Source organism: Gossypium arboreum, chromosome 11 (assembly GCF_025698485.1).
Source record: "Gossypium arboreum isolate Shixiya-1 chromosome 11, ASM2569848v2, whole genome shotgun sequence".
In the NCBI taxonomy this organism is placed as follows: Eukaryota; Viridiplantae; Streptophyta; class Magnoliopsida; order Malvales; family Malvaceae; genus Gossypium; species Gossypium arboreum.
In genome coordinates this window covers 108803981-108818592 of record NC_069080.1, presented here as the reverse complement: position 1 = coordinate 108818592, position 14612 = coordinate 108803981, and the positions used below count along the sequence as shown (strand labels likewise).

Below are 14612 nucleotides of genomic sequence, written 5' to 3'. Positions count from 1 at the left end.
GACACCTATAGAAGAGAGCTAGTGTAAGGCCATGTCTGGGACAAGGCGTCGGCATCTTAACCCATGTTAGGGCTATTGAGTATCCGGTTGTATTCCAAATGGTTCAACAAAAGATTTATGATTTATATCGAAATGAGAAAAGTTATGATCATGTGATGAGTGGCATAGGTACCTATTTGAAATATATGAGATGTGGGCTCAATATATGCAATATGAATTGTAATGGATGATGATGAGTAAGTTGTACTTACGACTATTTTGGTATTCATGAATAAGCTATGAAAGGTTATGAGCATATTGTGTTATGATGATCAGTTGATGTTTATGTTCATGCAACTTACTAAGCTTTATGCTTACCTTATTTTCCTTTCCATTTTCTTATAGTGCAGCCAAAGTAGCTCGAGGATCAAAGCCAGTCACACTATCATCCGAAGCACTTGGTATAGTTAGATCTTTTATTTTGATTATGGCATGTATAAGACCCTGACTTTTGAGTTTTATGTCATTGTTAATTTGCCAAATGTGTTGGCTTACTTTAGCATTTGATTCATTTTGTATAAGGCCATGGAAATGGCTAATATTGAAAGTTTATATATGAATGCAGGATAGTCTTTTATGAATGTGAAATTGTTGGCTTGGTTGAATATAAGAAATGTATATAGGCCTTAGCTATGGTTGTTTGGTTGAGAAATCATATTAAGTTAGACTTTGATATGTTGGTTGGCATTAGATTGTGTTTCAGGATTACAAAAGGCCTGGTAGATAGCCTTATATTGTCCACACGGGTAGACACACAGACGTGTGTCTAGGCTGTGTGTGACACACGGTCAACCCCATGGGCTTGTTGTTTGGCCGTGTGTCCCTTGCACATAAAATTTGCAAGTCAGTATGCATGGTAGTCAACACACGGGCAGAGACACGGCCGTATGTCTCAGCCATGTGGAGGATAGGGTCTCTGGCCACAGGCGTGTGCCTTGGCCGTGTGCCCCTAATTGGATGCTAACGTCAGAAACAGAATGTCAAGGTTTATAGACACGGGCTAGGACACAGGCGTGTCATGGTCGTGTGAAGGACATGGGCCATGGACACGGGCGTGTGGTAGGCCGTGTGAAAGCGCCTGTAGGTTCAAATTTAGAATTTAATTCAAACGGGCATGGGACACGGGCGTGTCCCTAGATGCTTAGGTCGTGTGTGTCACACGGGCCATCAGCACGGCTATGTCATAATGACCACACGGGCGGGTTGCCCTTCCATACGGGTGTGTGCCCTATTTCAAGAGTTATTTTTCTGAAGTTGTTTAAAGGACCCGGGTTGGTCCCGAATGGGTTCCAATGGATGTTTGGGGTCTCATAAGCCCATGTTAACAAAATTTAGACATAGTTCAAAAAAGTTTTAAATTTGATCAAGTCTTGATGACTCGGAAACCTTAGAATACATGTGTTTAAGTTTAGTAATACCTTGTATTCCGTCCCAGCATAGGGCACGAGTGTAGGGTGTTACATCAGTTTTCCAAATTGTTCATTTCTTTACGCTCGTTCTGTAAGTAATTGTTTTGCCACTAACTTATCGTTTCGTAATTTGTATTCTAAATGGGGGTTGTTTTTGGTTCTCTCGGATTAGGAGAAGGACAAGTTTTGGCTGGGGCCTCTGCAGTGATTTAAGTGTTTGGGGTCTCTGTTCAATAACGGTAGGTATTCAAGTGCATTTTAGTGATGTTGTAAAACTTTGGTAATGAATTAATTTCGGTTGAGTTTCACTAGTGTTGCTAAAATTCGGGCCCTAAATATCAATTTTTAAGTCTTGGAAGGCTCGGGATAATGTCATATCAAAATGATACTAGGTATGTACCCGAAATGCAGAATATGAAGCTTCGGCAAAAGCTAAAAAATGAAACTGTTGATGCCACACAGGCGTGTGGTTGCCAGTATGGTAGGCTGCTTGCGAGTACACGGCCATGTGGTCGACAAAGGCATAGTTGTGCACAGTTCACGGCTATATGGTGGCTCAGTGTGGCCGTGTGGGCTACACGGGCTAGGCCAAGTTGGATGTGTGGGCCCATACAGGCATTTCACATGGGCATATGGATTAATAGGCCAGGCCATGTGGACCACACGGGCAAGGCCAATATGGGCGTGTGGGCCACACGGGTATGTGGGCCCATATTATTGAAGTTTTCTGTAGGGTTGCGCGGGTCATCCTATTCGACTATGGACCTATCGTAGGGTTGGTAAAGACTTATTAAACCCTAAAACTATGTGTTCTGTTAGACTAAAGTACTGTTCTGAGCATATCTATGCCATGTAAATTTGCTATCTGTTTTTATAAGTATGTTATGCCTGTTCTATTTGTTAATTCAGTATGTATGCTTTGTATCTATTTTAGGGTGAGATTTGTATATGAGGAGGAAGTATCTGTCCGGTGTTAATTGCCTATTATCTGGCAGCTGGCTGCACTCTATCTGATACGTGTCGTAATGGTACAACATGGTGTGTAGGGATGGGTGGGTGTTTTTAACCCCATATGGTGTGTTGGGATGGTCAAAGATAGTGTGTAGAGGATGGGGGTAGGATTTTAATTCTTTTTACTGTATCGTATCCGAAATGGGCCCGAGCCCGATTCTGTATCTATAACTGTTTCTGACTGTGTATATGATTATGTATGATTGCATGTCTATTTTTGTTCGATTACACATTGGGTGTATGTAAACTCACCTCTGTTTGTCTGTTTCTGTTCAGGTAATCCACATACTTAGGCGGATTAGTGTGGCAGAGGCTCAGCGGTGACTACCATATCGTAAAATTGTTACTTTTGGATTATTTTGAATTTTGGATTTGTTTGAAAGTTGTAAATTTTGGGGAATTTCTGGACTGTTTAATTTTTTCACTCATTTTCTTTGATTTAATCGCTTTTTTAAAATATTTTATTAAAAACAACGGTTTTATGCAAATAATATTTTCCCTAAAAACATGATTGCGATTTCAAACATAAATGATTAAAGCTTCTGCTGTAATAAGTGATTGGAAAATAAACTGTTTAAATAATGTTCTCTGTACTAAACACGAATGAATGTGAGTTTTATAAATGATTAGTTAATTAAATCAACTTGTTTGCAAAATCTTTCCATGTGACATCACCAAATTCGGCCATAATGTTTAGGCCGGGTTTGGGGTGTTAAAATGTGCATCATCAGTGGATATGCTCTCTTACAATCTTGATGGAGGCCCAACATAGGCACGAAGGGGTTTTCCAGTTGTTTAGTTAGGAAAGGCAAGTCAAATAGCTATTTCAAGGCCTCTTAAACTAATTGTCGAAGCTCTAGAAATTGGTCAAATGAGGCTTTAAAATAGTTGTACTCCTCCAATGCTTCCCGGACTTGGAACTTCAACAAATCCCATTTATGTAACACTCCTTACCCGTACCTGAGGCCGAGATAAGGTACGAGGCGTTATCGGACAAACATACAAACATTAAGCTAAAATACAGGCCATAAAATTTCATTCATATTTCAAAACGTTCATTCACTTACACATAGTCCCTTTTTTGAGTCTACGGAGCCCAAAACATACTTTAGAAAGGGTTCGGGACTAAACCGAGAACTTACAAAAATCCTAGAAATTTCATGCTTTAAGGCTCCACACGCTTGTGTCCCAAAGTCATGTTCCATACACGGCTGAGACACATGGTCGTGTCTCTGCCTGTGTGGAATATACCTAGGCTATTTTCCAAGCTTTGTTCAACCTTAATCTCTTACACACTTATACAAAATCAAAAGCATATAACATGGTATTCATTTAACGATTAAACATTCTCAATTAAACCACAAACATAGCATTTTTATGTCATCATACATGTGTCTCTCATACTTATTTTACCTTGTTTATTATAGTACCACTTATACATTTATACCAAGATTATCATCTTACCAAATATCTTCAGCTTAATCATCAAGCATTCATATTTAAAGCTAGACATATCTTTATAAAATACCACAATTCAGATGGGCAGAATAACATGTTTGCCTGAAACATTTCAATTCAACTCCATACCCAACAAGCATTACATTGAGACTAGTTATATATATATACATGTCATGATACATATCATTCTCTTTCTGTTTTCTTATAAACACATATCATTTATTTCATTATATCAATATTTCATATACCATAGTTTCCATGTATTCCACATATATTTATTTTCCTCCACCTCCTCTCCATTCCACATCCTTAACGTATATAGCATTCTTGTAAGTACGATTTCACAATTTACTAATAAATGCTCACATCAAACTGTCCACACGAGTCATAGTCACTTACTTATTTGTAATTCGAGCTACAGAGCTCCAAATTAAGAACTGTAAATTTCCCCTAAAACTATACTCACATACCTTTCCACCATAAAATTTTCATAATTTTTGGTTTAGCCAATTAGTACAGTTTATTCATTAAAATTTCCCCTGTTTCACTTTCGACGATTCGACCTCTTTTCACTAAAATTAATTACTTCACAAGATGAAATCGATAATGTTCTTGTTGATTTATCTTGAAAATAGACTCATTAGGGATTTAAAAAATTTAAGTTTGAGCCTCTAATTATTTTTCTCCAAATCTCTGTGATTTTCCAAAGTCAGAATAGGGGATCAAGTAATCATTCTGAACTAGTCTCACAAAAACATAAATATCTCAAAATATAGAATCCTTTGCTTGCTCTGTTTCTTTTATATGAAAATAGACTCATTAAGCTTTAATTTGATATCTTATTAAGTCTCTGATTCAATTTCTACTATTTTTGGTGATTTTTCAAAATCACGTCACTGCTATTGTCTAAAATAGTTTTATTGCTAATTCACTCTTTCACACTTTCTTTGTATTAACCTTATTTTAACATACATATCACAAATCATTTTCACCACATTTCATACATTACAAGTATAGGCCCATGATCACAAGGTCACCATAAAATCATCCTCATGTATAACTTACTTGTTTATAACCTTACCACATCTTGGTCACTTAATGAACACATCATTCACATAACCAAGTTCCTGCACTTATTCATCACAAAACTCACAAAGCAATACATAGAGAGTCTGTCGTTGAACACTTCAGATCAATCCTCGATACTTGGTGGTTTCAGCACATAGCTCTACCCATCATATAGTTCGGCTCTCTTGTACACATGGTGAACACTTAGTACCACCCATGTGACCTAGCCAGTTTATCTCGTAGCTCTCTTGTCTACATGGTGTCCTTCACTTGGAACCACACATGCGACCTAGCTACATATATGCCGTAGCTCTCTTGTCTACATGGTGTACACATAGTATCACCCATGTGACCTAGCTACATATATCCTGTAGCTCTCTTGTCTACATGGTGTACACATAGTATCACCCATACGACCTAGCTACATCATAATGTCTTGTAGCTTTCTTGTACACATGATGTGCACTCAGCACCATACATGTGACCTAGCTACATACTATCTGTATCATCCAATCTTTCCGAAGGTTCAACCGGGATTTCTCTCTCTTTTCCAACAATTTCACCAATCAAGTAATTATCCACAAACATATTTCCAATATTATTATAAAATATCATAATACAAGTAATATTGATGTATTACTTACATATAAACTTACATCTCATTTAATATCAAGGTAATAACATTAAATTACACATTGCCTTGTTAAAAATCATATGAACTTACAATTTCCCATAATATCCATAATCATAGAAATCACACTTATGTATGATAATTCAATGCACTTCATGTACCATAGACATATTTTTAAATCAATTCATAAACTTGGCACCATAATCATTTAATTTAACATAATTCAATTAATTCACTAAATTTAACTTTCAAATTAAATTACAGACATTATTGTTGTATTATTACCATACCAACTTACATACTTTCAACACCTCAGAAATCATAGTAAATATATCAATTTTACATTGAACCATGCATAAATTAATGCTTATTATACATATGAACTTACCTCGATACTAAAACGTCCATTTTACCAACTTTCCCAATTTTCAATTTTTCTATCATTCTAGGTTCAAATCTCATTTTCTGGGATTTAAAACATCATATTTTACTTATATAATTAATGTACTATTCAAAACAGTCCTTAACTCAAACTTTGGAAAAATTACAATTTTCCCCTAAACTTTTGCATATTTACACTTTTGCCCCTAGGCTCGGGAATTAAACTTCATCCCTTATTCTTATGTTTTATGACATGATGATCACTTTTCCCTTCTATGGAAACATCAAATTCTCACTCTAACATATACTTATGACTATTAGGTATTTTTACCGATTAAGCCCTTTTACTCGTTTTCACTCAAAACCGAGTAGCACAAGTTGTCTAACATAATTTAAAACCACATATTCTATCATAAAACATCAAAATAAACACATTTCACCTATGGGTATTTTTCCAAATACGAACCCTAGCTTAAATTATTGCTAGAATAAGCTTAATCAAATTATCGGGATTCCAAAAACGTAAAGAACTTAAAAAATGGGTTTAGAACGGACTTACTATTGAGCTTGGAAAGCTTGAAAACCCTAGCCATGGCTTACCCCATGCTAATTTCGGCCTCAATTAAAAAGATGAGTCAATTTTGGCTTTATTTTCCCTTTTTATTTCATTTAATTACCAAATGACCAAAATGCCCTTCCTTACTAAACTTTCAAAATTTCCATCCATGTCTAATTTTTGTCCATAACTTAAAAATTGGTCAAATTGCTATTTAATACCTCCTAATTAATATTTCAAAGCAATTTCATACTAGAAACTTCTAGAATGCAAGTTTTGCAACTTATTCAATTTAGTCCCTAACTTCAAATTGAGCACTTTATGCATAGAATTTCTTCACGAAATTTTTACACAATCATGAAATCATATCATAGACCTAAAAATAATCATAAAATAATTATTTCTATCTTGAATTTTTTGGTCCCGAAACCTCTGTTCCAACTAGACCCAATTTTGGGCTATTACAATTCAAGTCTGCTCAGTTTCAGGTTCTGGTTTGAGAAATCAATGACCGGCACTTTAGCCCCACTTATGTTGTCTTGAGTGATTGTATGTTTGGCTTATTAATGATATTGGTTTTGGATGATTTGGTAAGTTGTGCAAATGCGTGTATAAATTTGGCATTAGGGCATGCCATGTTTGAGAAAAGCGAAAGGTTAAGTTCTAATGTTCCGTAGGTTGGTATAACATGTTTAGATTGATAGGTTTGTTTGGATTTGAATGGGATTTAGTGGTATAAGTTTTGGTATATGGAATTGTGTCAAATGGTAGTTTATGTATATATGCTTGGATGGTATAAGTGTTTATCTTATATGGAAATGGTCTTGATCCATATGAATTGCTTGATTTTAAAAGTGTTTATAAGATATGTTTACAACTATGGTTATTAATATGAAATAAGCACATAAATGAGTGGCATTTTAGTGTGTGGATTGTATAAGGTTCCTAGGTGCATGTTTGAGATGATATAAATATGGAATTGGTATAAGTCTTGAGTGTTAACTTGGTACTAAACTTATGTATGGATGGTTTTGGTAATATGACTATTTATAGGTGGCCATAACTTAAGTGCTTTAATTGTTTATGGTGAACCTATATGGTCATTGTTCAAATTGGCATGAAATGGGATTAATTATTTTTTTTAATCTTGTTGTGAAATGGTGCCATTGAGGCATATTGGCTAGTTGTTTAAGGTAATGGTTTAGGTGTTTTGGCATGTTTTGAACAAGTGTAATATTGGATATTAGCATTGGTATAGGTTTTGGCATGTTTGAAATGGTAACTTGTTTTAAAAAGGTACATTTTTGCTACACATGGTCTGGCATATGATCGTGTCTCCACACAGTTTGATGACACGACTGTGTGACCACTGAAGTAAGTTATCGTATAGTTCACATAGTTTCCAAATGTCACATGAACTGGCAACATGCCTTTGTGAGTTTCTGTCGGTATAGTCACTAGGTTTGCCCATAGTTTCAGTCTGTCACACAGTCGTGTAAATTTTAGTGAATCTTTGCATTTAGGTACACACAACTTCAGTGAGTTACACAATCTGGATATTGGTCGTGCAACTCCATACCACATGGTCACAACTTATCACACAACCTGGATACACGGTCGTGTAACCCCTATTTGCAGAAAGTTTTATGTGTTTTACTAAGGTTTCAATTAAGTCATTATTTGTTCCTGAGTTGGTTTAAGAGCTTTTGTAAGCTCATTTGAGACTTGAGCATTTTTATAAATCATATCATGCTTGGATTATGAAATGTTTTATTGTTTAGTTGAATGTTTAAAGTTGAATTTGTATATGTTATGCTTTGTTGACTATTGTAGCATCCTATAGCTTGGGTCCGACGACCGGACCCGGTGAGGGGTGTTAAATATAATGGTAGAATGTATGTATATAGTCATCATTGTCGAGCAATCTGGGATGGCACAATAATTAGAATATGAAAATCTTCGTTGTCGGGCAACTTGGGGTGGTAGTATGTATATGTTTCAGAGTCATTATTGTCAGACTACTAGGGGTGATAGAGTATAGATTTGTGTATCTGTTATATGTTCGTGTTTGGTTAATAGTGTTTAAAATATAAATTGATAATATGGTAGATGAGATGGATGAGATTGAAATAGTATGAGTGTATAAATATGATATGTGGAAAAATGACATCATATGAACAACCATGCAAGCCAATTAAAACAGGCCCTGGGGGCCGAACTGAATTTGAACGAGTCAATAGACTCGAGAAAGAGAATTCAAAGGTAAAGTGAATGATTAAATAAAATTGGATAAAAATGATAGTGAATGTCATATGGACGCATACATGAATATATGAAATTGAAATGGAAATGATTGCATCTTTGTCATTGGAATGCATGATATAAAAATGTTTAGTTTGATTACGATTGAAATGGCGTAAAAGAATGATATTTGAGTATTGTATATGTAAATTGATTTGGTTGAATTGCGGTATATATTGATTGAATTCTTATAGTGAATATGCTCATTTGTGACTTGAATCATGAAAGTATCACTAAACTTTATCGCTTAGCATATAGTTTGTTTATTCTATGTACAGGCTTAGGTGGATCTCGAAGTCTCAAGACGTGATTCAGCATCCAACTAGCAGTCCTTAACTCAGAAATGTTTGTATAGTCCCTTTTCATTTTAAAGTATGACATGTGCTTAGGTTTGAGTTGGTTGCGTGTTATTAATGGTAAAATTGAAAGTTTGAATATCTATGTTACTTGAATTATGTATATATGAATGATAATGAATTAGAATGGGACATATGATGAATTACCAATTGAAATGGTTGGATGGATGAAATGATGAAAATGTCATATATTGAATGTGTTATGTATAGGTATTATTGATGCAACCAGATGAAATTTAGCATATGGAAATGGTTAGAATGTTGAATTGGTTGACTTGGGATACAAATTGAGTTGGATGAATGTTTTGATTAATTACAATATGGATCTTTTGGAAATAGCGGTCAAGTCGTGACGTCGAACCCTTTTCGTCACGATGAGAAATCATCAATGAGTTGCGTTACAATGAGAAACCTCCTTGAATTCGTGTTGTCAACCCTATATTTTACAAATTTTATAATTTGGTTCTAATTCAACCTTAGATTAGTAGAAAAGGTTTCGTAAGCTCGTATAAGACCCAGAAATGATTATGTAGAATATTATGAATGTGTAATATGCTTTTTTACATGTATAAATGATTCAGTTGCGTATGTAATTGATCGTAGTTGCTCCGACAATGGATGTAACGTCTTGTAGCTCGGACCTAGCGACCAAGTTGGGTATGAGGTGTTAAATATTTAGTACAATGACAATGTACTTTTTGTTATATGTCTTTTTTTTTTTAACATTATACTATACCTCTATAGGATACTTGTCAACCCCCTGACTTTGCTTGTGGAGTCTAAAAACTCTACTAACAGTATACCAAATATTTTCTTATAAAATTATAGGATAATTATTTGGTACATTGGTCATGAAATTTTTTAACTCCACAAACGAAAATGAGATTTTGCCATGTATCCTTAAGTTGTAATTAAAAATGAAAAAAAAATAAAAATAAAACATGTGACAAAATCTTAACTTTACTTGTAAAGGTTAAAGATTTCTACTACATGTTTATTAAATAATTATCAAAATTTTGTTTTATTCAATTTCCATTTTCTAAATATGAAAAAAGTTAAATAAAAGATTGTTTATTTAAATTCAACGTCTATCAACTTAAAAATAATATTTTATTATATATATGGTTGAATAAACTTTAGACTAATTAAATTAATTGAAACAAGAATTGGTGGTCTAATTGATTCGATCAACATCCGATTTTAAATTTTTTCAAGTAACAATTATTTTTAGCCATAATATATTTACGGTAGGGATTTAATTATACTAATGTAAAATTAAATTAGCTTTATATATTTTATCAATATAATTGTACTTGTTATGTATGCAAAATTTCAAACCTATCCAATATCTCTATTAAATTGATAAAAGAACTTAGAAATTTTTAATCTACCCATGATCCACGTGAATAGAACATGAAATATTGATAAAATATTAATCATATTAATTGCATTTTTTGTGCATGAAACCATTGTATCTTTAGTATTCGTGCTTGAAACTCTCTAGAATATTGTCTCTAAAGTTCAAATTTTGAATTCTCTTATTAGGAATATAATGTGCCTTATTATTATATCTAAAACTTATTAGAATACACATAATATTTATATTAATATATATTGAAACGATCATATCCTCAAACAAATAAATTTTAAGTTAAATTTGATTTACTACAACAAATTATACAAAACATGAAATAAACTAAAAAATAATATAAAAAATAGTTAAAATATAATTGACACAAAAATTACCTGAATATTACATTAACTCAATCTACATTAAAAGGAATTACTAGGTAATAATAGTTGAGATGCATTAAAACATGATGTGAAATATAGTATAAACATATAATTTTCTTTAAATTGCGTCATTATAATAAAGTGTGTAAAATATCATATGAAATAAGACATAACTCAAACACGACATGGAAAGAAAACTTATTATTATGATAAATTATGAAAAATATCATACAACACAAAAAATAACATCAACATGACACTTTTACAAACACAAAAAATATCTATAAAATGATTATTAACATTTAGATGCATATACAAATTTATAATACTATAAGTACAAAAATATAATACCAACACCATAATGAAAAAATAACATCATGAATACGCAAACGTACAAAATGGACAAAAATAAATGAATAACATGTAAAAATTATACAAATTATATAGAAATATAAAAGGTAAGACCAAATAAGTATTACTTCATTTTGTCAATTGAGTCTTGTTTGATTGATATCGGTATTGTTATTAGTATGGTAGTACATGAATTGAGTGTATTGAAGTACATTATTTTATTGAAGAAAGAATTATAAATAATTTTAAGCATCATACAAAAACAGATATAATAAAACATATAATGAGATTAAGGTTAAAATATACATCACTTTATTTTTTTTCCAGCTAATTGGAAAGAAAAAACACACTCTAAATATGTAATTTGTTGTTACCATCATTAACCCTTTTACAACCCTTTTAGCACACAGTTGATTTGGCCAACTTCAATGTTGAGTTGGAATAACCTTTATTATATTACATAGAGAGAGACCACGAATTATTTATTTTATATAAAATTATTTATGCCCAAATCTTAGACACTGCAGTAAGCTATAAGAGCAGATTTACCACGTTCTTGAACAATCTGGGGGGAGTAAGTTTTCAAAAATTCTTCCAGGTCAAAGGGTTTGAAGAGCATCGGATTTTTGTCATCAACAAGCTCTTTAGGAACCTTTACTAGGTACCCACCTCTTGGCCTTGCAAACAATCCGATGCTATACCTGGCCTCGTTTCCCTCCATCAGTACGCGATGATAACAAGAAGACAGTCGACCATTCAACCATATCTGCAACAGTACAAAATTTACTTTCTATCTACATTGAGCTTTCGTTTAAGTCGAGCTATTTATATACAAGTGACTTACGCTGAAGGATTCTCCAAGCATGACTACGAAAGAGTTGGGTGAAGGATTTAAATTCATCCATTCGCCATTTTTGTTTTGGATCTCCAATCCTTGAACCTCATTTAATTGAGACAAAAGAGTCAATATAGTATTATCACAGTGCTGAGGTATCCCAAGGGTCGGCTCGCTGGTGTTTGGCCTTCCGTATTTCATGGCCCTCAGGTGATTATTTGTTAAGTCCACAAGTTCATCCATGTATTTCTCAAGCCCAAAACTCTCTAAAATCATCCTCAGAATTGTCTTCTCTAATCCTAATGCTAACTGAGTGAATGATGCCAGAGTTTTACTGCCAAATACAGAGCAGATAATCAATAAAAGTGTAGTAATTTAGCTAAAGGGTTTTTTGCAAGTGAGTGGAAGTACCAGAAGCTTATGTTCCCTTGAGGCCACAAAGTGGTTGTGAGGCATTGTTCAATGTTTTCAGCAATATGTGCATCATCAGTGGAGATGCTGTCATACAATCTTGATTGAGAACCATGATAGGCACGAAGGGGTTTATCGGAAACACAAAGCTGTTTTGTTTGGAAAGGCAAGTCAAATAGCTGTTTCAAGGCTTCTAAAACTGGCTGCCGAAGCTCCAGGAGTTGGTCAAACGAGGCCTCAAAACAGCCGTACTCCTCCAATGCTTCCCGGACTTGGAACTTCAACAAATCCCATTCAGGGCTGCTCGGTTTCAGGTTCTGGTTTGAGAAATCTATGACCGGCACCTTAGCCCCAGTTCTTGAGCTCATATCTGTCTTCTTTTTTTCTGATGTAAACAAAATAATAATGGAGATGTCGGAAACTGTATGTGCTTTGATTATTTGTATTTCACATCTAGACAATGCTCGACTTTATACATGAGTGGCACCTTGGTTATTCCCCACTTGCAAATCAAAATGAATGGTTAAAATAATAATGGAATCGCTACAATTGCAATTTTCTATTCAGAAATTGTAGTTTAATATTATAATAAACTTGTAATTTCATCCTTCAAAACGAATTTATAATCCGATCTTAGCTTTTTTTCCGGGCTTCTTCCTGTTTGTAAAAAGGTTTACTATAATTATTATAATTTTATATAGCATCTCCCACATGTAAAGAGTTGACATACTATCATTTTATATAGCGTGTCCCTCGTGTCCTACAAATTCAAATAAAAATATACAATCATGAGATCAAATATATAAAATAAATCAAGTCTTCAATATATATATAATTTATTTCCTTGCTTTAATTATACTCTTTAACTTTTATATTTTTCGTGCATTTAAAACTCAATCACTCAATTTTAATTCTAAAAATTTAAGCACTCTACACTTTTAATTTAAAATTTGAAATCTATTTTTATAACAAAATTAAATGAATCTCGTTCAATTAAATTATGTGATATTTTTCTGAAAAAGTAAATTTGCTCATGTCCCCAAATGCTTAAAAAACCAAATAAGTAAAAAGAATGCACCTTTCAAGCCGAAAGTGAAAGTCAATAGGTTTTTTTTTTTTTTCTGTGTATGTGTTTTAAGTTTTATTTTTCTATGTGTTTAAGTTTTATTTTTCTATGAATAGATCAGCCATGTAAACAATTTTATTTGCTTACATGCCTTCCAAGTCGCCTTAAATTGGTCATGCAAGCAATTTTTTTTAAACCTCACATAATCGAATTTCCTTAATAATATTATCAATTAAACTTTAATTTTAAATAAAATATCAAAAATCAAATTATTAAAATTAAAAGTTTAAGGATTAATTTTCAACACCTGCAAAGAGTTCAAGGACTACAAGTGCAAAGTACACATTCAATACTTCCAATCAAACAAATTTTTACAACCACATACCTATACAAATTTCATCCATGCATCAAATTATACCGAACCTTACCAAGTTAAGTTTATAACATATTTACAATCCATGCTCAATTGGCACCACACATAATCGAAACCTAACTCATTCAAGCCATTCACCAATCTTTACCTATCAAATTACCATCTTTCCAAGTTCAAACATATAAGGTTCATGTAATGTAACACCCCACACCCATGCCCTACACCGGGATGGAATACGAGGCGTTACTAAACTTGAACACATGCATACCACACTTTCGAGTCACCAAAACTTGCTCAAATTTAAAACTTTTTCGAAATATGTCTAAACTTCTTTAACATGGGCTTACGAGACCCCAAACATCCATTGGAAACCACTCGGGACGAACTCGAGTCCTTTAACCAACTATATAAAAATGACTTTTGAAACAGGGCACACGCCTATGTGGAAAGGCAACACGCCCGTGTGAAACCTAAACATGGTTATGCTGATGGCCCGTGTGGCTCACACGGCCTAAGCATCTAGGGACATGCCCGTGTAGATTTATTTTTCAATTCGAACCTACAGGGGTTTTCACACGGCCTGACACACTCCCGTATCTATGGACCATGTCCCTCACATGGCCATGACATGC

At 33.7% G+C, this 14612-nt stretch overlaps 1 protein-coding gene across 1 annotated transcript; it reads right to left on the bottom strand.

Annotated features, from left to right (window-relative positions):
* Window positions 1–11592: 11592 nt before the first annotated feature.
* LOC108473103 (probable 2-oxoglutarate-dependent dioxygenase AOP1) lies at window positions 11593–13036 on the bottom strand. Its single transcript, XM_017774664.2, has 3 exons — window positions 12542–13036; window positions 12140–12464; window positions 11593–12061 (listed from the first exon to the last, which is right to left on the bottom strand). The coding sequence occupies exons 1-3, from the start codon at window positions 12907–12909 to the stop codon at window positions 11810–11812; spliced, it is 945 nt and encodes a 314-aa protein (XP_017630153.1). The 5' UTR covers window positions 12910–13036; the 3' UTR covers window positions 11593–11809.
* Between the last annotated feature and the right edge of the window lie 1576 nt (window positions 13037–14612).